This window comes from Mastigoproctus giganteus, chromosome 8 (genome assembly GCF_048544385.1).
Source record: "Mastigoproctus giganteus isolate SK-2022 chromosome 8, ASM4854438v1, whole genome shotgun sequence".
Lineage (NCBI taxonomy): Eukaryota > Metazoa > Arthropoda > Arachnida > Uropygi > Thelyphonidae > Mastigoproctus > Mastigoproctus giganteus.
The window spans coordinates 142,053,123-142,079,007 of record NC_143582.1 but is presented as its reverse complement, the minus strand read 5'-3'; the positions used below and the strand labels follow the sequence as shown (position 1 = coordinate 142,079,007).

The following is a 25,885-nucleotide window of genomic DNA, read 5'->3' as shown; positions in this document are numbered from 1 at the left end:
TGTTTTTAATTTATCAAGCCAAAATAGTTTTTGTCTACCTTGGACAGACTAAATCATGCAGTTTGAAATGCTGTTACTTGAGAGAGATTATAGTATGCTGTCGTCCCCTCCCTACCACATCCTTACAATATTTTTCGTATAGTTTGGAATTTCTTGAGGTTTTTATCTTCTGTTGGCTGTTTTCTTGAGAAGTGATTCAACCGGGTTTGGTGAGTAATATTTTACATCGGAAGACAATTTCTGAAATTTTATTATTTTCCTTAATTAATTAATTAATTTATTATTATTATTTATTTGTTTATTGTTATTATTATTTATTTTTATCGTTATTATTATTTATTATTATTATTTATTTATTTATTTATTTATTATTATTATTTATTATTATTATTATTTATTGTTATTATTATTTATTTTTTATTGTTATTATTATTTATTATTATTTATTATTATTATTTATTGTTATTATTATTATTATTATTATTATTATTTATTTATTGGACCACTCGTGCATGGTGCCTCGAACCACTCGCACTGTATTATTTTTATAGATTCTAGAGTTTACAGTAAAATTTTAGAATTTAAATTAAACGTGTTTTTTTTTTTTTTTGTTTTGTTTTATGAAAGGTCAGATACTGGAATCGGCAACCATCATTTTGAGTAATTTTCATTTACTCAAGAAAGAGTAAAATGCATTTACTCTTTCTTCTGTTTTCCAATTCTTTATTGTGCATTATTATTTTGGTACATTATTATTTTGTGTGCGTAGTTAGATTACTTTTTTGGATGAGATGTTTCCAGTTCGGAGACTGCACGGTTCTCATACTTTGCTTTTTTAAGCGGCTATAAATCTTGACGTACGCTCATTTTTCATAATTAAGCAGCTTGGCACGTTCAGTAAGAAAAAAAACAGTTCATTGGAACAAGAAGCGTAGACTTAAGTGACATCTACCTTTACCTTTTTTGACAAACTGACTGAGCGCGCTTACCCGAACGGTTCGGGTATGAAGTTCCATTTATTCGTGCATACCTCCGTACACGAGTGGTCAGGAGCGGTGGTGCAGTAGCACACGCTCCTCGAGTAGACCGGGGTTCAATCCCTTGACTGATAAATACGGTCGATCTGCCAATCTGCATTGGACCAGCGTGGAAGATTATGGTCCATTTCCCTCAACGTGAATCGTTGAGGAGGCTTCCATCCTGCAATGGATTGGTAATGGCTGCAGTTTACATTTACATTGTCATGCGCTGTTTTTGCAATGTTCATTTTAGAGAATTCACCACATCTGAAGTGATGAATTCCCTAGAATGAATGGTGAGTGTGGTACATCCAAGTGGGTATAGAAGTTTGTACAAGTTGGGCTACCACACACACACACACACACAAACACACACACACAAACTACAAGACACCAAATTGAGGGTAGAATACAGAGGTGAATGCCAGCTAGGTAACTGCCATTGGATGTGACTGGTACATATTTTCTCTAATTTTGGTGAAGAATCAAGTTTTCTAAGTCAGATTCTTGGGTTGCCTCAACCCTAAAAACATAATTATGCAATAGACAAGTCCAAATGTATTAGAGTATAGTAGGCGTAAGAGTGCATAGGTAAGAGGATGATTTTGCTTGTGGGTGCGGAATTTAGTCCACAGTAGGCATAGTCGTGGCCCGCTTCCTCGTGGCGTGGACGGGTACTAGGAAGCATCCTTCTTGGTGATCGCTAAGTGGCCAGAAACAATTAAACAACACACACGCGTACTGCACTAACAAATCACTGTATTCATTTCTTGCCTTTTTACAGAGTTTTGTGTATCATCACAGAGTAACAAGGCGGAGTTGAACGAACATTTAGGGCAACTCTATATAAGACACAACGCATGTCCACATCTCCACATGTTCACACAGAGGACCGTGCAGCGAACAAGGAAAACGACCGGAGAATGCACGCAGTAAATGCAGTACACAGACGCCTCATGGCATTAGCTACCTTGGCACTTAGCATGCAAAACATATATCGCCTGCGCGATAGCACAGTGAAATCGTCACCGTCGTACCCAAAACCGGCCGGGTTCGAATCCCATTAATGACGAAAGGAACTTTTGTGGGCTCTTTTTCACTCTGCGGCTGAGTTAGTCGGTATCAGGTGTAGATAGCAAGTTCCCCCCACCCCTGAAACTCGGGTTTTTCGTCCAGCAAAACAGACAGATCGATCAGAGAACAGATGCAATTCACTCGGGTAGTTGAATTAATATTCCGGGTGATATTTATTTATTTAATGCAAAGCATATATCAGCTACTGCCCTACACAAAGAAAGTGGTTTATAATCACACGCTTTGTGTGGTAAGCATCTGTTTATGTTATTACAGAGGCGAAACTATAAATTATGTATCCTTCCGCTAGGTTGCCGAACGGCTCCCACACGATTTTTTTTTTTTAAACAAAAATAATTAAACTATTCGTATCTTCCTTTCCTACACTACTCTTTGCTTTGCTATCTCGCGGTGGCGAACCTCGCTGTTTGATATTTGCGCGGTTGTGCAATTACCGTTCTTCCTGCTTGTTATTATAATGGATCTCTGATAATCCAGAATGTAGGGCTGTTGACCGATAATAATGCGTTCCATTGTAACGAATGTTAAGTGGAATTGCGAACGTATGGTGCGCTATTAACGATGAATTTCTAATACTTTTTGGAGGACATTTATCGTGATTTCAATTTATTTCGATCTTTTGCGCTCTGTGATTATAAACATCTTTCTGCATGACATTTAGTGGCAGTAGTCGAGTATAACGTTTGGGATATTTTCTCATAAGAGATTCTCCTATATACTGGCATAATCAGTAATTTAAAGATCTTTACGTTAAAAATATAATGGTGTAGTTGTAGTTGACTGTGTAATTTTGTAGTTGACTGTGTAGAATATTAGCCGCGCAATTAGACGAATCTTCGCATTTATATAAAACCAAGATACAACTTTTCTGTTGCTTCCTAACAAAACTTTAATAATTCGAGATAGTTTAAATTATACTTAAATTTGCGTTTACACGATATAATTATAATGAAATTCAACACGATCAGCTCAACGCTACTCCATCTTACAAAAATCGATGCGATGAATTTAATATCTTTTGTCTGTTAGAGCGCTTCTCAACTCGAAACACTTTCTTTTGTTAACACAAATACTCCTCAGAAGAAAGAGATACCTCTTTCACTTCTTCGACCAATATTTTTCATCTTAGCTTTCTGTGAAACGTGCCAACAAAAGTGCTGGCTGGGAGCTTCCACTTGGAAAACAACTGCCATATCGAAGCCTTGAACATTCTTTGAGTTGAATGGCGAACCATTATATTCAGCAGAAATAAAGGCTGCCGAAAGTATTTAAATTCAGTTAATTATATTATATTATATTTTTATTTTTAAAGTATTATACACCGTACTTATTTAATTTGAAATCGGTGAGGTATTCTATATGAGTTTGTCTACTAACCGGGATGAAAAATAGGAAGGTTTTCTTTTAATCCTTTAGGTTTTTGTTGTCAGGAAATTTTGTTTAGGGACGATTACTTGCTGTCTGATAGGAATCCGTTATATCGGAAACAGATGTCATAGCAGTCTCATTCATTAACTGTATAAATGACAAATTAACCTTTTACTGATGCCATTGATTTAAACGTGATACAATATGAAGGCAACTCGTGAAAAAGGAAAGTCGGTGCTTTTCTGAGCACACCCTCCCACTTAGCAGCCAGTCTCTTGATCCAGTACTAGCTGATCCTAAAAATATTTCACCGGATTCAAAGTAAGAATCTGTCCCCAATAAACCAATTGTATGCAGTGATTTCCTCTTTAACCAAGTATTTGCAACACTAGTTGTAGACAGATGGTTTTAGGCATCAATCCATATAAGTTTTTTGGGCATCCATCTAGATAATTTTCTGAAGATAAGGGTGCTACCAAAAGAAAACCTTGAGAACTACTATCGGCTGATGAATCTGTGATGGACACTTGTACCTGACCAATAATGCTTTATTACAAATTATTTTGTTTAACTTCAGACTATATTTATAATTTTCAAACGTATATTATTTCAACCTTTCATTTATAGGCAAAATTCCGTAAATATCCCCGATCAAGCCCGCATGTACTGCACGTGTAGTCAATTGTACATGTGGTACTTCGTACCTCAGTCTGTAAATAGCATACCCTCTTGGTACATAGCCGTCCCGGGGTGGGCCGCGTTTCTGTGGATAAATAAACTAATAATAAGTGACAAAATACCAGCTTGTCAAAGAAAGGTTACCGTATTACAAGTACGAGCCTCAAGCCGTACTAGAGACCCTTACTCACAGACTATACTGGGTCCGGGCCATAATAAGGGACAAGACATAACAATCATCGACAAGAAGGAAATGGCTGCCTTCCTGTTCAACATAGATGTGTCCAACACCAACAACCTCCAGAATACATACGAGGAAAAGATTAGGAAGTACTCAGACCTAAAAGAGGAACTCAAAGATATGTGGCAAATGGAACAGGTAATGACCATCTCGATCATGTGGCCAACCACCTGCAAAGAACCTCCATAAGAACTGCTGCAGTGTAGATAGTAAGAAATCGCCAAAAGTGAACATAGAACATGATCGTAGATATTATGCTCAACGAATCCGTCACAAAGGGGTTTCATATAGAAGAACATGCAACCAACCATAGAATATGTAGTCATAGAATGCATACCACTCGGTGACAATATAGTGGTTTCGCCATTTGCTGTCGTACATCGGAGGAATTTCTAAACGCGTCTTCAGTCGGGACTTTAGTTAATTGATTCAGGCGGAGAAATTAGGATTTTTCTCGTGAATTATTCCGTGTTTTTCAGCACAGAGAATACCATTCGGCCCGTGAGAAGACCCTTACACAGGGTGTTTTCACACCTGTGAGAACACCCTGTGTTCTCACAGGTGTGAGAACATAAAATTCGGATACAGTATTATCCGAATTTAATCCATTATGGTTCCTTCTATCTCGGCAGGAAATAATTTTCAACTCCGACTCGGGAATTTAATTTTTCCTCGTGGTGTATAAGAAAGCAAGAACTCTAACACTGTGCAACCTGGGGCTCTCAAACGAACATTTTAAGTTGCGGGTTATCACAGCGGTAACTCATAAACCCCAGTATGAATTGCGTGGATATCTCTGATCGGTTTGCCTGTTTTGCTGGATGAAAGAACCCCGAGTTTCTGCGAAGGAAGACCTTGCTGTTTTCGCTGGAGACTGCCTAATTCGGCAACAGTATGAAAAAAAATCATTAAAGTTTCTTACGTCTTTTATGGATTTCATCAAGGCCCTTTCCCCACACAGGATGATGATAGTAACCACAGTGCCTTTTGTGGTTGCTAAGGAAATAGACATGTATAGTATCCTACGTAAAGCGGAATCAAAATGTTAGTTAAAATCTTCCTTGATACACTGCGACATTATAGGAATCTGTAAAACGGACAGAAATGTGAATAATTGCTATTTTGGGCAGTGCGTCAGTGTGTGCTCAATTGTTTCCGGTGGACACTTGACCAGGAAGGTTGTTGTTATTGGGTTTTACTAGCATTAGCAACTAAGAACATATTGCTCCGTGTATATTGTCTGTAAATTGCGTGTGTTCTGAGGTCGATTTTCTGTTTTGTTGGACGAGAAACCCGAGTTTCCGGTAGACAAAAAACTGTGCTACTCTCAAAAACAGTGCTACTCTCTAAAAGGGCCAGAAATGTGTTTGGTGTAGGTTTGTGTGAGTAGTGTGCATGTTTTGTTGTTATGTCTGGCCGCTTGGCTACCCGGAAGCATCCGTCACCTGGACAGTTCATTCTGGGTACTCGTCCACACCACGAGAAAGTGGTGCAGGAGTATGGCAATGGGTTCGTGATCGGATTGAAAGAGATTGTGAGGATTGTCTTCGAGGTCACATGATGCTGAGGAGCATACCAAATCTAAGAGATTGGATCCTCTCGTGGGGTGGCAGTTGAGAAGGCTGTGAATCCATACTGATAACGAGTGAATCCCGTGAATCCATACTGCTAACGAGTGAATCCCGTGAATCCATACTGATAACGAGTGAATCCCGTGAATCCATACTGCTAACGAGTGAATCCAGTGAATCCATACTGCTAATGAGCGTCCAACTAAGATGTGCAAGAGTAGGTGGAAGATTTAAATTTCCACAAACAATGTGCTTAGCAGAGGCGTGGAGGTTATTCACTAGCAAATGGATTACATCCTCAATGATATCAGTGTTTGGGCCTGGTGGAATATATACTGTTGCTATGTCTGTCATGTAAGTGTTGAGCTTCAGGGACACCATGGCAATTTCAAATGCAAGGGATTGGGTTACCACAGAATGTACCAATGAAAAGATGTATTGTACAGTATTGCGACTCACCCTCCTTTACGATCCACTCTGGAGGAGCAGAGCATCTGATAACCAGCCTGAGACGCACAGGCAAGGGAGTCTTGCCCATTCGCAAGCCACGTTTCAGTTATACAGAGAATATCTAGGGTTTTCGAGAGTAGAACCTGTTCGACAGTGTCTAGCTTGTTACGAATACTTCTTGCATTTTGAAAGACAATTCGAATTGTGGTAGCCATAGCAATCGGAGTTCATACGTGTGGCAAGTCTCTTTTTTGGATCCGCATTGGTCTACTGTGCGTTGCGATGTGTACAGGGATATTAGAGACAGGTTTGCAGCCTTGGGGGATTGATATCATAAACGGCTGGTAGTTGGATTGATTTATATGTGGACAGTTTGTTTCCTATAGTAGGTTTGTTCGCAGTAGATTCATTTTAATTCTTCTGCCTTTCTTTGGCTTGGCAGCTTTAATGGTTATTGCATTTGATGATGATTTTGGTGGTTTATCGCGGTTCTTGGCGTCTGGTCTAGGAAGGGTTTGACGAGAGTTCCAGGGGGCCATAGCCTTGGATCCAGCACGCAGCTCATCATCTCTGGGTGGCAGGTAAGAATGAAAGATGCGTATGTTGGGTACCTAGTTCTTCTCTGCCTCACATCAATATTTATTCTGTGAAGTTCTGCAAATATGGCCTTAATGCTGCCTGGTTTAGTAGTTGGTTCCAGCCGAGAAACAAAGATTTGCCCACGAGTCTGGACCGCTTTGATATTGTATATGAATATGAGTGATTCCCCTTAGTGGAGTGTTGTGTGCCATCTGTTTTTCCTGTTTGTCTTCCACGTTCCATTTTCTGATAGGTCGAATATATCATCCCGGTTTCTTTTCAGTGATCGGCGAGATGAGACTTGGGCAGGGAATGCATGCAGTTTGTAAGCCTTGATGGTGGAATCTTTTGGATTTTATGATCATCTTTTTGGCTGGTGACTACTTCTGCAAATCTGAAAGAGTCCATCGATATAGTCCATCTACATTGATGGACTCTTTCCAGTATGGATTGTCTGCTCTAACATTTTAGGTTTGGTATTATTTAGGCTCGATACTGTAGAGAGGGCCACCTGAGCGGTCTTTGAGTGGCTATCTCCAGTGATGTTAGATGCAGGTTTGGGTGAGTTATCTTCACTGAAATCATCTTTGCTGTTGAGCTGATTAGTGGATTGTTTCATACTTTGTTGACATCACAATATGCTGGTACCTTGTATTCTTTTGGTGTATCTCTTTTGCCATTTTGAAGGTTGGGTTCTATGGTAGAAGGCTGGTTCACTACAGTGAATTTATTTGCAACTACTTATGGCTTTAATTTGCTTAATTTCATTAATAAGCATATTCAGCTAAAGCATCTCTTATTTTCAGGCAGTTTTCCCTGTGCATTAAAGTTGTTACCGTCTGGCAGCACTTTGTGACCGAGGTAGCTACATCATATATGATTCTTCCAGGGCGGCGTGGAAGTTCCGATCGTTCCATTGACCAACCCATCTTCAACATCGATGTTTGTAGTGATCATGTAAGGTTTTCCAGTCGATAGATGCAATACGTATGGCAAACCTCCGGTCTTTGCTACGCTCATTTGATGGAGTTTTCTGTACAATCGATGGTGGTGTTTCCTTCCAACGCTCAAACGTTATATGGAACAACATTGTTCTTAAAACCAAACAAACGAATAGCATCTGGTACTTGTTCCATGACAAAGTCTCCTGTTCTAAATTGACTTCCGATTAACTAATTTTCTTCAACGTTTAACGTTTCGCTTTTTCCAATTTTAGTTAATATGCCGGAGAATACAACACCACTCTGTTTCATCACTTGAACCAGTAGAAAGAAACTGAGAGACTGCTACAAAATTGCACCATCGATGGAATTCTTATGAGACTTGAATATGTGCCTTGCATTCACTGGCGGCAAATGACGCAAATCTCAGCAAAATATGATACCTAAACCATCAAACTCTCGATCGAATTCTCCGGTGATCTCTTGCAGTCTGGCGTTGATCGTATGCAAAATGTCAGCTCCGATCATACCAACTTCATTGATGAATACTGCTTGAACGTTTTTGAAACGCGTTATGATAGAGGTGTAAAGTTTCTCGAGGAAGACCACCATGTATTCGCGTCATACCAACTTTGAACGCCAAATGAACTGTAGCATGAATTGTTGAGGAGGCTTCCATCCTGCAGTGGGTTGATAATGGCTACACTTTACCTTTTTACCGTTGATCGCTACGGCCACCCACCCACCACGCGCAGGCGACGAACGCGTTGTTAAGCGAGTTGTGCACCTGACTTAAGCGATTGTAAGTTTCCATCATAGTTTTCAAGATAAACGTCTTGCTACAGCCTGCTGGACCAGTAAAGAATATTTGAAGCTGTATTGTGTTAGCGCGATCTGTTATTCGATGTATAACTTCAAGCATCAACTCGCGTTGTTCTCTATTCGTCATTTGAACCAACTTGCGGTAATCGTCGCTGGTCATGATATTTTCTCGCCGACGTACCACAGCGGATAGCGAGTTTGGCGAAATCATTTCAATATCATCATTGTCCTCTTGAAGTCTATTATTAGCATCCTCTGCGATTGCACTTTGAACATGTTCCTCGCATTTCGCTCGAGCATCCTGTTTATCGTCCATTTCGATGCAAAGTTTTCTACAATACTCTAATGTTTTGTCAATATCGATGTCCGACTCGTACCTTTTGCGGCATTTCATAAAGCACCTTTCATTTTCATAATATATCTGAAGAAACTTGTTTGAATCTAAGATATCAACCATGGCCCTTGCGCTAGAAAAGCCCTTATATGCCTATATAGCCCTTGCGCTAGAAAATCCCACAACAAGAACTCTAAATTCATCAAACCGTGTCATCTCAGAGTGACCTCCTTGATGTTAATGAGGAGGAAATCCTCTCGAAACTAAACTCACCGCGAGTTGATAGCTGTAAAAAGAATTTAAATACTCTCGAAAACTAAAAAATCCATGGGTGCCCACTGATGTGGAAATAAAATGATATTAATAAAAATAAACAAAAACCCGATTTTGAAAGGTCTTTTCCACCCGGTGTGGGGAGGACGGCGATTCTACCAACTGTACTATCCACTAGGGCAGGCCCTTGGGGGAAATTGGCAGCTAAACGACGTATCAACATAACCCTATACTAATTTAAGCAAACGCACACTATCTGGGCTTTACAGTTACTTCACTTGAGAAATAAAATAAAGGTTGAGGGGAACTTATGATGCCAATAAACGATATATTATACACTAGTACTGCGCATGTATCGCAAACGAATGTGACATTGGTGAAAGAAATATACTAAACATTTCGGCGTATAAAAAAGTGCAAAAAAAAAGTATCAATCTTGTAACTAAGATAATTTCTGGATTTTTAATTGAAACGTTATTTAACTACCACCATGTATGGCTATGAACATTTAAAATTTGATGGCACTTAGTCGTGGACTTGACACGTTTGCCATAAAGTCTCACCGATCACTTCGATTTCGATACTAAGCCGCTACTCGGCAGCACCAGCGTTTCTCCCGCCGCGGATGCATTATTCTGTGGGTGTCCGTCTTCAGAGGTTAGTGCGTGTTACGTGGTGCCAGCAGTATGCGCGCGACATAAAGTTTTCTTTCGTGACTTGTTATCACGGCGAGAAACTATGGGTATAGTTCGTGTTTGCGGTCGATAAAAGCGCAAAAGCATGAATGGAGACCACTTTGATCTCAGTTCTTCTGTCACTTTGGAATTTGACGAAGTTACCGAAACATTCAACAGATCACTGAACTTTCCTTCCATCAACAACACTCTCGAAGACGAGCTTTACGATGTTCCCGTTAGTATCATTGTCCTTCTTTCTTTCTGCTACGGATCCATCTCCATCGTAGATGTGGTGGGCAACTGTTGCGTTCTGTGGATAATTGGCACGAGCAGACGAATGCAGACGGTGACCAATTTCTTCATTGCCAATTTAGCCTTCGCTGATATAATCATTGGCCTGTTTTCGATACCTTTTCAGTTCCAGGCAGCGCTACTACAGCGATGGGTGTTACCGAAGTTTATGTGCGCGTTTTGTCCTTTCGTTCAGGTACTGTCAGTGAATGTGAGTATATTTACTCTGACCGCTATCGCTCTGGATAGATATCGCGCTGTCATGCATCCCCTTAAAGCTCGCACAAGTAAACTTAGAACAAAAATCGCTATTCTTTTCATCTGGACTTTTTCAGCTATAGCTGGCGTTCCATATGCTGTTGCCTTACGGGTGGTTAGCGATTCTGAAGGGTCCAACCAGACCAAGTTTATTTGTGACAATGTCGGAGTACCTCTCCAAATATGGAAAACTTATAATCACATGCTGGTGTCCCTTCAGTATTTTATACCACTTTGTATTATCAGTTACGCGTACTGCAGAATGGGACTGCGATTGAGGAATACCACCACACCGGGGAATGCGCAGCAACAGAGGGACGCTTCAATTTCGAAAAATAAGAAAAAGGTACGTTTTTTTTGAGATATGAAAATCCGTACATGTGTGAGAAAGGTACCCATAAAAAATTAAAAAAGTTTAACTAATACGTTCAAGTGATAAAATTAATATTGCGGCTATCACAAAAAAGCAGAAGACTAATGTCTTCTGCTTTTTTATGATACCGCATTATGCTAATTAATAGAAATAACTCTTTTTGAATAGGCTGCATAGCCTATTCAAATTGAGGAATTTTCTAATTTGAATAGCAATTAGAAAATTCCTTTTAATTTATTACGAGTGTATTAATATTTCTTCCTAATATGTTATTTATCTCGCTTACATAAACGTTCTTTTGATGATTGCATTCTAGTTGTGCGAATGAATTACAATTATCGATAGAAAGTGATAGAATTTAAATAATTTCACTGTTTTGGTTAGTAAAAATCATTTTGTTGTGTTTTTTTATTTATTTTTTTTGGAATAAGCTAGTGAAAGGTGATGTTTTGTTTTAAACGATTCCAGGAAAAAGTTCTTTATTATAAGCCGCTTTCACCGATAGATATCTTCTGATGAAGAGATTATTTCTCCCCTTCCCCCTCCCCCTCCCCCCCACGCTTCAACGAGTGTGACGATATTCTCATGTAACCGTGTTTGCGATCGAATGAACGTCAGCTGGAATTGCCATCCAAATGAGGTAAGGGAACGCAACATGCATTAGAAACGTATGTTGTAACACATGTTTGCAAACTTGGGGTGGATTTTCGAAGAAATAAAAGATATGACTTGGTGCGTGTTTATTATTGGTGATTAACAAGCACCGCTATTAAAAGAAAATATTTATTTTTTAATAAAACACATAAAATCAATTATTAAACAAATGTATTAAAATGAGTAATACGAGAATGCAAGTTATATCAACGAAATTCCATTTTAGATACATTAAATTAACCAGTCCCTAGGCTGAAGTCTAACCGTGGTTAAGAACTATTTGAAACGTAAACTAGGTCTATTGAACCAAATTGCAATTAAAAATTAATAAAATATAACATAATCTAAATCAAACACAAACTCAATGAGCCGATTGATCCTTTTAATATCCGCTAATTTCGGTCAAGTGAGTCCCGTCCCTACCACTTGGAGGCAGGCTTTCACTATTGGGCTTTAAGATATTGCTCCGTTTAAATCCCGCACTTATAAAATTGTAAAAGTATGTAAACAATGGGCGGTCAGCAAATAAGATCTAGGAGATCTTATTTGCTGGAGAAGGTCTCTCCTTCTCCAGGAATCCCACAGATCCCTCTAGTTTTGATCTTAAATCGACATAATTGCAATACAGCATTACATGTTCAGATGTTTCCAGAGCTCCACCTACACATACATTGATCCGGCAGGCCCAACTGCTACAAACGATAAGCAAGGCCATGCGTCTTTATTAAAAAAAGAGGCATTCAGTTCAAACTGAAGTTAGGGCTTTAGTTTCAGTTTATGATGTTAACACTCGGCGGAAATAAGTTTGTCTTCCCTTTTCTGAAACTCGCCAATTTGTCTGCCACATAGTCACAATCATCCTCGCCTTTTCTATTTTTAAATCAACCTTATATTCTGAGGTTGATTTATATCCTTGTGTTTGTTTTTATCCTTGTGTCATCTGGGCAAGATGTCAGCCCTATTATGTTCTCCCTTATATTATGTTTAGTATAATAAAGTTTAAGTCAAACTAAATGCAGCAAGGCATCATATGTTCAAGAGTATAAATTATCTATATACTATCGGTGTAAATACACCATAGATTACTATTAAACGGAAAAAACTACGATAGTAGTATAAAAGGCATAATTTTATCTGTATCTCATTGTGCACCTCCTTCACAACGAGTTGCCATGTATTGCACTACCTCGGATAAGTAACGCTTCACTAAAAGAGAGGACTATTATTATTTATTCTTAGTGGGCAGTGCAATACAACCAACATGCCCTTAACTTCAAACAGCAATTAGATATTGTCTTCTTAGACGCTGCATCTCCTTTTAACAGCATTTCCATCTCGGGTATTAATATCATCTTAGAGGAACATTTCCATGTAACTGGGCACATCTGAGCAATAATAACGATCGCCCCGAGGGAGAGACAAAATCACTTCCATTAATGGAACTTTCAAAGCGACCAAGTCAACAGGGGAGTCCCGCAACGTGGTGTCATCTCTGCTACACTCTTTGCAGTAGCACTACATCCTTTCCTGGTCCGGAATCAAAAATAATTTGTCATTTATGCAGATGATTTGAAAATTTATCACCTCGAATGATCAAAAGACAGCTTTATAATGCAACAATGAAGCAAATTCCAAAATCATTGAGTTGGAAAAATATCTCAATTGCATTTGGCTCCGATTAAATGAACACAAGACGACACAAATGGTTTTCACCAACAAGAGAATTAACAACCACATATCAATAGGCGTGAATGGAAGCGAGGTCAAAAAAAAGTTCGCCTATAAATGCTTCACACCACATTTCGGATATGTAAAGAAGAAAGCGTATGTAGTACTATGGACCTCCTGACAGGAGCTGGTGGGCATTAAGAACCCCTACCTTATTAATAAATAAATTTTAAGATACATCATATCTATCCCTCTCTGGAATCTCAAATTTGGTTCTCTGTCCCGGACATCACTATCAAAACGTTCCTAGGATTAGGGTACCGGGTCCTGAGATAGTTAAACAGGGTCACTTCACACCCATTTCCATCTCAAGGGCTATTTTATACGCTCTTGGGTGCATCGTGGACACAAATCATCACAAAGAACATTCTCACGCTCGCGAAACTGCTGACCAAGAGACTCGATTCTCCGAAAGCTGATTATTTGCCGACTCGGCCCCACATGAGGCAAAGGTGTGCGAATAAAACGCCATCACCTCCACTTAGTAGCGCGCTCACGCAGCTGGGGAGTCTGCAGCGATTTTTTCGTCCAACACTATCGAGATCTACAGAGATTTCCAAGTAGACCCATAAAGGCTTTTCAAAGAGAAGAACTACAGGAAGGAAGTTTTTCAAAACGTGTTACTCCGCCTATAAATGCTGCGAGCAAGTGAAGCCCACAGAAGAAAGAATGCAGAAAATGAAGTGTGTAATGAACGAATCACTGCGATAAATGTCATTAAAATTCTTTTTAAGCCATATCTGCTGTCCCTTATGGCTGCCATTTTCCACAATTTTATTAGATTTAGTGCCTTGACTTGACTTAGATGAATACCTTACTTATTTTTCTTATTTATGTATGTACTTGCCTTTCTTAACACTTACGCTATGACCAGTTTAAAAATGATTGGTAGTTTTCTAGAAATATTGATTTTAGATTTATGACTCCGAACTTAAATTTCCACGTCTTACGAGGATTTAAATGCATAATAAGGTGAAAAAAGGTTGTACTGCTTGTGACTTAATTTGATTTGAAAGGTAGAAGAATTTGTTTTAGAAAAAATTCTTTTTAAAGAGAACTTTAGATTTCTTTGTCAGTCACAGATTCGGCCTCAGGGAAATACCGAAAAGCCTCTTTAAAATTGCAGTCGATCGATGCAACTGTTTTACCTTCCTTAATCCAACTCCCTCGATAGTTTGTGGACTCCCTCGAGCTCATTAGCATCTGAAGTAATGAAAATTTTGTCTGCTATGAATAGTATAAACTGGACGCTGAGACAGGATGACCAACTCTTGGGAGTGCAAAATGTAATAAATATCGTGATTTTGAAGCAAGTGAACTTGCTTTGAATTTTTTTTGTATAAGGAGGCTGAAAAGGCCGAATGTATATATATTATTTTATTTAATTAACTGAATTTACAGCATATTTAATTTCCACTTTTCCTTCTTATAATTCATGATCCAAAAGTGGTCATCAATAACCATGATCTGCAAGTCAAATAGTGGTTGCCATTAGTGTTCGGAAAAATCTCCAATTATACGCCGAAAGGCTTAAAATTAAAAGTTAAAGTTATTCCTTTGGATATTGGGATACCCAAAAAAATAAAAAAAGAAGGAAAGATACATATATTGTATATATTTCTTTCTACATTGCAGATTGTTAAATTTCCATCAATGGACCTCGCTCAAAGAAAACAAAAATGTGGCTACTTGGACCTCTTCATTAGGTGGTGTAGATCGTAAGGTTCACTTTTACGAGGGTGAAGATGTATCGAACCCCAAGAGTCCTGTCTCATGGTTTCGTTTTTAATTAAATCATCAAGAATGGCTGAATTTTTTTCCTGAAAATTCGATAGTTTAAATTTTACCGTAATTGAAAATCTGGAAATATATTTGAGTGTAAAAATTGGACCTTGTGGACCGACGAATTTAAGAAATCTAACGGCCTAATATTATTTTTATTTAGGGTTTTATAAAGTTGCGTCTGGTTCAAGTTATTCATGCATGCACATTTTGGTAAATGAAATTTATATTCATTTTTGTCACGAAAGAGGATTAATAACAGAAAACGGAAAAAATGAACTCAATTTATCGATTCTAGTCAATCGGAGTTGGAAATTGTAAAAAGGTCTTTTCTTTTGGCATTGCTCCGAACATGTCATGCAGTCTCCACACCTGTGCTACAAGCTATCGCAAGCACTTTACCCGCTGACCTTTATGCCATTTATAAAGGTCTTTACTATTATCACCTTCCTGAATATTACTGTCGATTCAACTGCTGACCCAAAGAAAGAAAAAGAGAAATGCTGGAATCTTCTCACTAACGGTTGGCAATCCTGGTGGCCCTTGTCCAGTAAAGGCATTGTGTCTTCTGTTGTAATGTTCTTACCGCTTGGCTACCCAGAAGCATCAGTCACCTGGACAGATGATTCTGGGTACTCGTCCACACAACGGGAAGGTGGTTCAGTTCCAGTAGATAGGACACCAATGGTCTCAGAATATGAGACAAAAAAATAACTTTGAGGTCAACTTCAGAGGGATAATAAATAGAGAGAGGGAGAGGATCTTCCAATTGTGCAACCATTCAAAACGGCAGCCTCAAAACCCATCGCTGCCTCCAGCCAGATGAATTTTATCAACAACATATCCCTAAAATCATGCATCTCCTTCGTTCAAACACTTATTTAGCAAATAGATGAAATATTTGAAACTTATATGATCTGTTAAAAATATAGCTTCTTGTCGTAGAGCTATACTGTCAAGAATTTCACATATCGCTGTCCAGACATTGTCATATTCGAAAATCATATAGTATGTGCTACCAATCTTCCCTGGCCCCTCAAAAACAAAGGTCCGTGTTACTTAGTCCTAATGCATATAATTTCTCATTCATTGACCCGTGCTTTGTTAACAAAAATAACGATTGTAAACTAGGTGTAAACCAATTGCGAACTTTTTTTATCATTGAGGAAAATCACTTTCGGGATAAACAAGTTGGTCACTCTTTCCAGTAGGCATGGTATCCCATCTTGTCTGCCATAAATTGATTACTTCATTCATACATCTTTTTCTTTTCGCCTCTACAGACAGAGCTAATATTGATCTCTATACGAAAAATTTCTCGAGTAATTTCCCTCTTAATACAGTAGCAAAAACCACGATACAACAAATGTAGATCCAAGGGTAGTGCTCTGGCCAACACCTGCAGCGCGGCCGTGGACACTTCTACACACTCTTAGAATACCAAGAAGCATGATGCGCTGTATAGAACTTTAATTTAGCCCTAAACCTAGCTATTATATATTTTAACTCTATGGAACCAGACTCCTGCAGCGTACATAGTTATACGAAGGAATACTGCCTTGTAATACAGAAACAGTTTTGTGTGACAGGTCCCAATAGACTTTGAAATTCTAATGTTAGCACCAGAAAATTTCCTGATTTTATTGCTTAAATATAATAAGTGCTGGTGAAATGATAACTTACTGTCCATTTATAGGGGTTGTATAAGAATTACCAAAAAGGTCACATTACAAAAGTCGATATAAGATGCCCAAATATTTGGTCACGTGATATCAGTGCAGCGTATGATTCACTTGAACGGCTAAACAGGCCTGACAGCAGTGAAGCGTAAGAAGGTGCTCGACAAAATAGGGGTGTCTATAAGATTCTGTGGTAACAAACTCCATTCTTCCACAAGCGTTGACTTCAACTCATGAAGTGAATGAGGAGTTGGCTGTCGGCATGCAATGGAATGTCCAGGCTTTCCACACATGTTCCATCGGGTTGAAGTCTGGTAATCGCGCTGGCCACGGCAGTCGTTGGATATCTCCAGTTTCAAAATATTGCTCTACCATTTGACCTCTGCGTGCAGCGGCGTTGTTGCGCATAAAAAGAAAATATGAGCGAACTAAACCCCAAAAAGTCGCACACAGGGTTCAAGGATCTTTTCACGGTAACCCTATCAAAAATATGAAGGGTAGTGTGGCCGTTCATCATTATTCCGACCCAGACGAGAACACCACCTCCGCCGTGAATATTCCTTTCTCTGATGTTGGAGGGATGGTCTCGTATTCCTCGTTGTCTCCAGATGAAATAATGTCTAGAATCTGTTCGTAGGCAAAAACCCATTTTCCAGTTCTGTTCAGCAATCAGAGAACAGAACTGGAAAATGGGTAATGTGCACTGCATTTCTAAGAATAGTCTGAACTGTTAGATTTACAGGTTTGACTAATGACCAGCAGTTGTTTACTTTGTGAAATGTAAGTCGAGTTTTACTAATCAAAATATTAGTTAGACTGACATTCGTAACACAATGTTGTACAACAGCATTTATTACCCAGGAAAGGTCACTTCACTGCAAAACGGAAGAGAAATACAGTAAAAACTATATTACACGGGCAATGAGAGAATGGAATACAGTACACATGATTCTGTCATTTGTCAGGGCTCCAAGTCACATGTTCATAACGCTCGTTTTGACGACCTCTGTGGTGGTTTAGAGTTAATTGGATACAAACCACACACTTCACTGCGTAGAGCCCACTTTAATTGAGCCTTCTTAACAGTTCCGTTGGAAAAGTTTTCCCCTATGGTCTCAGCAACCTCAAGATACAGTTGATGACAGGACATCGTAGAGTTCCATCTTCATGTTAGAACCAGATAGCGGTCTGTTCTTGTTCTCGGCAACATTGGCCAGCTCTTCTTGTAATGTCTCCTGAAACTGCTTCCATAGTGTCGAGACGACATTGCGTGACACAATAAGCCAAGGTGCCACTCCGCCCGTGACCTTGATCGGCTTAGAATCATCCAATGTCCTGCCATCGCAAAGAATCATCTAAACACATTGAATATATCAGTTATAGTGCGCCAATTTACAAGGTACTTTCCAAAGGAGTACCAGACTTTCCAAAGGAGTGATATGCGGAAAATGTATCGCCTGCTTTGTTGCCATGGAGGATGCTACTCTAAAGTACAGAGTGCAAAATTACACTTCACCTTCGTACAGTAAAATGTAGCTTTAATTGCTTCAGGAGATCAAGTAAATTCTCAGTTACTGCAGAACTGATGCTACGTGAATCACTTCTTCCGTTATGGTATTGTTTTCCACATTAAACGTGTGAGAATTAATTGAGCGTTGGAGTTGAAAGCAGGGATATCTAGCAAATGCCTTTGTTCTGTGATGGACAAACACAAATTGTCTTGCCCACTACAAAACAAAGGCACTATTGTCAAAGGAATGAAATATCAAGGGGAAAGATGTTTCCCAGAGAAATTCACAAAATCAAACCAAGTGGGTGTCATTCCAATTTATCATCAACTAATCCTTCTCAATTATTAACAATACTAGCTGAAATATTTAAGATATGTGACTAAGAAGTGATATGTTATGACTTGTGACTATTAGAGAGCTAAAGGGTACTTTACAGAATATAATTTTAATAGTGATTTAATTAAATACATCGATAAAAGATAAACTTAAAATGCAGTCATTCCATTAAACAATTTTTTCAATAATTTCTTTAATTTTTAAATAATTTTTTCAGCGCAATTTAATTTTATATATTTATTTACGCAATCTCAATTAGTATTTTTATAATTTAAGTACACACTTTTTGTGTTATCTCAATTCTGCTGTTAACTTATTCCATTTTGAACAACTAACTGGATGGAAATGGTTAATTCTATAACAGTTGATGAAATAAAGTGATAATGAATATTTCAGCTGAAAGAACTGTCTTACTCTATGAAGTTTGTACTGCACTCTTTTACTAATTCTGTGGAATTAGTTGTATTAGCAGAATATGTAGCGAACGTCTTGCATTCATGGACTATACCACTAAAACATTTCCCACGGGAATCTTAATCCATTCACGGAATTCGGCTACATGTGGTAGAGATGCTGCACGTGTTAAGAATATATCTTTTAAGAAAATGATGCTTATTCATCATTTTCTTAAAAGTCAAAAATTAAAAGAAAACAAACGTGTGTTTGGGTGTTTCTCCATCAACGTGGGACGGCTGCCACGGCTTTAAGGTGGCGATGACGCGTTAGTCATGTTTGTTTTAAAATGATTTTATTTATAATGCTTTGCCTTCCACAAAAATTGCGTACACTACCCTCAACTTCATGTAGCCAATTCCACATTCGATACGTCTAATTCCATTTTTATTAGCAAAATCATTGTCTGAACTCTTGACAGTTGTTGCTATCGGTTTCTTCTGATAAACCTGCATTATCTTTATAAGAATTAACTAACGGCAGCATTCTTTAATTCCCGTTTATTTTTTTGTTTAATTTCTGTTTCATTTGCATCTATTACATCTTTTTTCCCAACAATTGCATTATTCTTGTCTAGTAGCAACGTTCCTTTTTTATTGATGTCGTGATGTATTTTGATTCTCTAATAAACTCCTCTGACCCAATGTCGCCGTTCAAGACTTTAGAAAAAGTTCTTGGGGGGAAAAAACTGGAGTTTTCGGGACAGGGGAATTCAAGCATTTAGGGGAACAAATAAAATTCTTCGATGAAGAATCTGGTAGGGGTAAAATTATAACCGAAGTTGATGGGGTAGAGCATTAGTAAAGATTTACTGTTAGCTGGCTTACGCTTAAATCTTATGGTAATCATTGCATTAAAGAAACTACCTTATTCATTAGTCTAAAACCTACCTTATAAACATTTACTAGCCAAAACTAAACAGTTTTTGCAATCGATCTATAACAAATTCAAATTGAAGCACTAAAATTCCCACAGTAAATGAGACACGGAAACAATAGCTAATACGCTGTAATAGCTTAATTCAAAAATATTATTCGTACGGCGTGTCTGTGGCGTATACCCCATATAGGTGACTTATTAGTGAAAAGTTATTTCGAAGCGTATAGAATAATTTTATCCGGTGTCACATTCTTTGGTTAAAAGTGGGATTTACCGCAATAGGAAGAGAAAAAATATCCCCTTACTATTATGGTCTTAATAACAGTAATTCTAATTTATTGCGTCTTGGAGGCAATCCATCAACCCTATTCTTTCAATGTTAAAGGTCATTCCTTCGTATCTATTAAAGCAGTCTGAAAGTTTGGGACAGGTTCTACAAGTCGCAAATTTTTAGCCATTCTGTTCGGCGGAACTGCATAGCTAAGAGATTTAATTATTGTGCTAACTGCCCCTTATTAATGTGTTATTGGCGCAGGACCTCGTGGTTCTTCGTAGTGCGTTCTATATTATATACTATAGATAGCAGTAAGGTATGTTGTATGATATTGTCACGTGATGAGGCAGTCTTATGAGGATCACTGAACAGGGTCGATTCCATGATGTACGATTAGCGCCCTCATTACTGGAATAATGGGTAACGTGCGCTACATTTCTAACATTAGCTTGAACTATTAGATTAGTCGGTTCGGGTACTGACCAGCAGTTGCGGATGACTGCGAAATGAAAGTCGAGTTGTACTAGTCAATATATTACAGAGACTGACATTCATAACACAGATAATGTTGCCCAACAGCTTTTATTACCCTGGAAATGCCACTTCACTGTAATACGTCAAAGTCATACAGTAAAGCTACCTTAAACTGACAATGAGAGAACGCAACATAGGGTAATCCCAGTCCAACAGCAATCTGCACATTTCTATATCCAATTTTTCTTGCGCACGTGGATCAGATGTCTAGTAATTAGTTATGTTTTTATTTTAGTCTTAATTTACAGCCATTAGTCCTGTTTACAACGGATGTTCTGCAGACATGTGGCACAGAGGTATATGTAACAGAAAATAAGTTAGAAATTTGGAATCTACAGAACATGTTTTGGATACTTATCTTTATTCGCCAATTCCTTCCATTTTTCTGCATTACATTACATTTATAATTGCTTTTTTTCTTCTCTGTCTTAAAACGGTAACACAAATAAGGTTCAACCTGTCTTATGCTATTCCAGACTTTAAAACCATGAGAACATCGAAACTAAAAAACAAACCAAAATAATTTTTTTTTTTATTCATAAAAATCACGGTTCTGATCTCTTACTTTTTAACTTGGTTAGTCTCATTAGTTAAGAGATTTCTTTCTCAGTGAAACCGTAAGTACATCGTGAAATGCTGTTTAACTTTTTGTATAATTTAAGGATGAATCTCTATCGGAGAGAGAGAGAGTAGGATTAAAATGATTTAAAGCTTGATTCTCCTAAATAATGTCCGTAAATGGGTTTAAATGTATTAACTAAATTATAAACAAAAGTTAATATTCATCTATATACCTAGAAGCGTATTTATGCATATTTCCTATTAAAATTGAATACAAAATACAGCTTTAATGCCATTCAGTCCGTTTACCAGATTCTATTAGTCTCTTTGAGCCCAAGAATTTCACTCCATAGTCACAAATGAGCTCGTCCCTTTGAGAAATATTTCATTGCAAATTTTCACATGATAAAAAAATAATAGATTTCTCTTTATACTCTCCGCGGCCACTGATCAGTGTAATTTACAACTGCTTAATTGCAAGAGGTTTATTATAGAAGATAAGCCAACGCAGCAATTAGTGAGCTAGACATTTCGTGGAAAAGTACGTCTTCATCTCCCAGTGTACTTGCCAATGCCCGTCTACTTTATCTCAAGATTACATGCAGCCTTTATGACAAACCCTAATATGTAGCAATATTTGGTTATGATCACTAGGAGAGCTCATCATTTGTAAAAGACCTAGTTCGAATCTTATGAAGATCGATGAAGAGAGACACATTTATTTAATAAGCTTTTTCAGTGCGTAGATGATCTCTTCGGTGATGGACATTTACCCTGAAACTGAGGTTCTTCTTACAGCTAAACACACAAACCGAGTCACACTGCACTGACAGACAAATTACATTAATGCTCCATGGCATTTTTGGCTTTGACCAATACGAAACGTTATTTTATTGTAACAAAACATGCATAACATTATACTGGTCAACAGCGCATGCATTAAAATGACAGTGAACAATTCGCAATAAATCACAACAAAAATGAGCAAACTTACTGGGAGATAAAAGAAAACACTTTTCTGCAATTTTATCCGTTTTTGTACAGCTTTTGAGGGGTTTCTGAAAAGGCTGTGCTGAAACTGTTAGGAGAGAAGTAAGCCTGTTCAGGACGGAATTCCGTGATATCACAGTAACGTTAAGATGAGAAAAGTATAGCCAGTGTTACTGCTACTCCTCGAAAGGATATTGCAAAATATCGGGAGGGTTTTGAGCCCAGAGAGAATGTGATGTCGGATACTGTTCTTACAAAAGAGGAAAACGCGATTGATCCTTGATAGCATGTGTGGTACTACTTCATAGGATGAATGAGGCCACATATCTGATCGAGTGGTGCTGATCATATTTCTTACTTTTATCGTACTTAATATTTCTTTTTGTACTGGAAAATATTCGCGTTCATTGATTATAACGAGGTCCAGGATGGCGGAAACGAGAAATTCTTGAAGCCTTCTTCATTCGAGGTTGTAATTAATCTAGCTTAGGTGGAGAGAGGAGGAAAGCTTCCCACGTGAATTATTCTGGGTTTATCATCTCTTATAGCATTCAAATTATCCTGTAATACACTTTTACATAAACATGTGAAAGAGCATAAAAGCATATGGATTTGCGTCATATGATCAAAATAATAAATTAACTAAATTCCGAACTAACCTTTATTTACCCAATAACGAAAGAAATTTATTTTGAAGAAGATTGTTATGCAATCATTTGCGATACAGTATTTTGTGCCCTTGGGCGAGGATGCATTAAGTTCATGGTAGACGATAAAACAATATTGTCTAAAGCCTGTCTATTGATTCTCGACTGTGTCTTTACATCTGCGATGATCACTCTTTCAGTTCTCTTTAATTGAACATACACTTCTTTATAGCAACAAAGGTTTCCTTTTGGTCTTTATTGTACTCTTGTGTATTTAAAGAAAAGTATCAATTTCGGTATAAGAATGTTATTTTTCTCTGCCAGTTCTCCAGAAAATGAAAGAGAAATCTTCTAAAGGTAGAGCCATATAATTGTGCTATTCGAGTACTTAATACCAAGGTCATAATTCTTTAAGACAATTACACTGTTTAAAAGTCTTCTTATAGAACGGTTTTATTGGCTGAGTTTTTAGAGTTTCTATTTCAGTATTCCTAATTTGATCCAGTCAGACACTATCATTCGGGTTCATAATGAATGATTATCGGAAGGCTTCAATATGGAGCTGCCCAATATTGTAGTTAATTAGTTTATTTAAATATTCTTATGATAGATACATTTTTAATAGCAATATGGAGACTGTTTAACATGAGAGATCTCGAAGCTCAGAAATGTAGCTAAGTTTGTTAAACATGGTTTTAAACTGTAACCCGTGATGCTATTTTTACAGAGGACGTTATGAAGGTAAAGTAATGCCCATTTTCTTTTCTTATTGATCCAGAATGCATCTCTGTATCATCTTACTTAAAGAATCCGGTCATACGGAGATTTGTTATCATTCTTCTCTGAAGACAGGAAAACGAACTACATTTCTTATGTCATCCATCTCATTGCTAAGTAGGTCATATCAGTAGCAGATCTAAACAGAAAAAGAAATGAAGAATTTTCGTACTCCCTTAAAAGATAAGAAATTCAAGCTAATGCACTCAACAAGACACTTTTATTCGTATCTTAGATGTGATGAATTCATTCTCTTGTAAAGTTTTATATACAACTTGCAGTTCAATCCGATGCTGTGATTTGTTAAACAAACCTTGTAAAAATCATCATCTGCTTCGTACAATGAAGGAATCTCGCCATATTTATACGTAGCTTCACTAAATTTTTCGCTTAAGAACATTAGATCAATCATGCAAATAACATTTTTAGAAAACGTGCATCATCTTCACGTATAACCAATTTCAGTATGTACGATACGGCTGGATATTTTAGTAGGAATTTAAATCATTCAACTGCTCCGTTTACGTGCAGAATTTCTTTGCATAAAGTTCAGTATTTAAATAAAAATAAATACTGTGTTTCTTAGGTGAAAGCATACGCTGTTCACAGAAAATATTGTGATCTACCTAAGAGTGGGTATGTCCTCCTCTTCCTGCTATAACTGTCGCCGCACGTTGAAGCATGGACTCCATAAGGCCTCTGATCGTTGCAGGAGGTGCGTTGTGGCAGTCGTCCGTATAGCTGCGATAGTCCGTGGTGACCGATGAAAACTCCCGATCTGTCGATCGAAGTAATCCCAGAGATTTTCTGTGGGATTCATATTTGGCTGCTGAGGTAGCACCTGGAAGTCATTTTCGTGTTCGGCGAACCACTCACGAGCTTTACCAGCAACGTATGAAATGAACGGTTATTTTTATTTCATTTTCTTGATATCTTCTTACTTTTCCCTCACTTTTCTTATTCTTCCCCCCCCCCAAAAGACATGGAATTAAGATGATTTGATTATTGCTGTAGTGGAACTTTTTAATGTTTGTTTAAGCTGATATTTGTTATTTATGATGCCCATTCGATTAGACGACTTGGCCTCATATACAAATGTACTAAAAAATACAGACATTACAGACCGGTTATTTATTTATTATTATTATTATTATTTTGCACTGGTAATATGCTTACTGAAGAAAGGAATCTGTTACGGGCAGTTTCATTTAAAACTGTTAGCAGGAATTTTGGTGCTCTGAGTTTACAAAAAATGCACTATATTCTGCGTGTAGAAAAAGCATATGCTATGTGAGCCTTGCCCTAATCTAAGCAAGGTGAGTAGGTTGTTGGGACCAAACAACGACGGTTAGGTATTAGAGTTAATCAACGCCGTCCATTGCTCACCCGTCTACAATACATTTCGATATTAATTTAGCATCGATGCGGACGCATTCATTAGGGTTCTGAGGAACCCTACGGAACGCATACTTTCGGGGAACCCCTCCTCCCATGCTACTTCTACCTCAATCTTTTGAATATGAAAGTTTGGTAGCTAAACAAAGTTAGCAAAATTCTCTCTCTCGTTGCTAAACCTCTTGCCATTAGTACTAAGAAGGAATTTGTTTGAAAAGTTCGAGACTGCACACGAGAGGACATAAATTCAAATTGAGGAAGAATGGTTGCAAAATAGATAATTTTTTTAATATTACAAAGAACAGCGATTAATAATCGCATATCCATCTTGTGTTAGCTTGGAATAATAGGATTGGGAGATTGAGTTCTTCTCCCATGAGACCCGAAGTGACGCGCTCGGTGGTCAATGTATATTATGTCTATGGAAGCGCTTCATTGGCATCGATTTTTATCTGCTGAAAATAACTAGTCTTTCTGCTTGTGATCAGCTAACTACAGCCTCGACTAAAAGAGTACGTCAGTGCTTCCTTCAGCCGTCGACGAGAATCGAATCCACAATAGTGGCAGACCGGCGATGTATGGAGCCCATTAACTTGCCAAGGATGGCACAATAGCGATTGACAAAATGACATTGTCAAGAAGTGAATTACTACAACGTATTTGCACGATAATCAAAAAATTCAGTTCGAATTGAGGAAGGGAAACGCGGAACGTT

The 25,885-nt window shown here is 37.9% G+C and overlaps 1 protein-coding gene across 1 annotated transcript in view; it reads left to right on the top strand.

Moving 5' to 3' along the window:
* The first annotated feature begins 10,057 nt into the window (after positions 1–10,057).
* LOC150081864 (substance-P receptor-like) overlaps positions 10,058–25,885 on the top strand; it is a 132,171-nt gene continuing 116,343 nt past the window's right edge. The window contains exon 1 of the mRNA XM_090380349.1: positions 10,058–10,943. Coding sequence (XP_090236475.1) covers positions 10,152–10,943 — 792 coding nt within the window. The 5' untranslated portion in view covers positions 10,058–10,151. The remainder of the gene's footprint in view (positions 10,944–25,885) is intronic.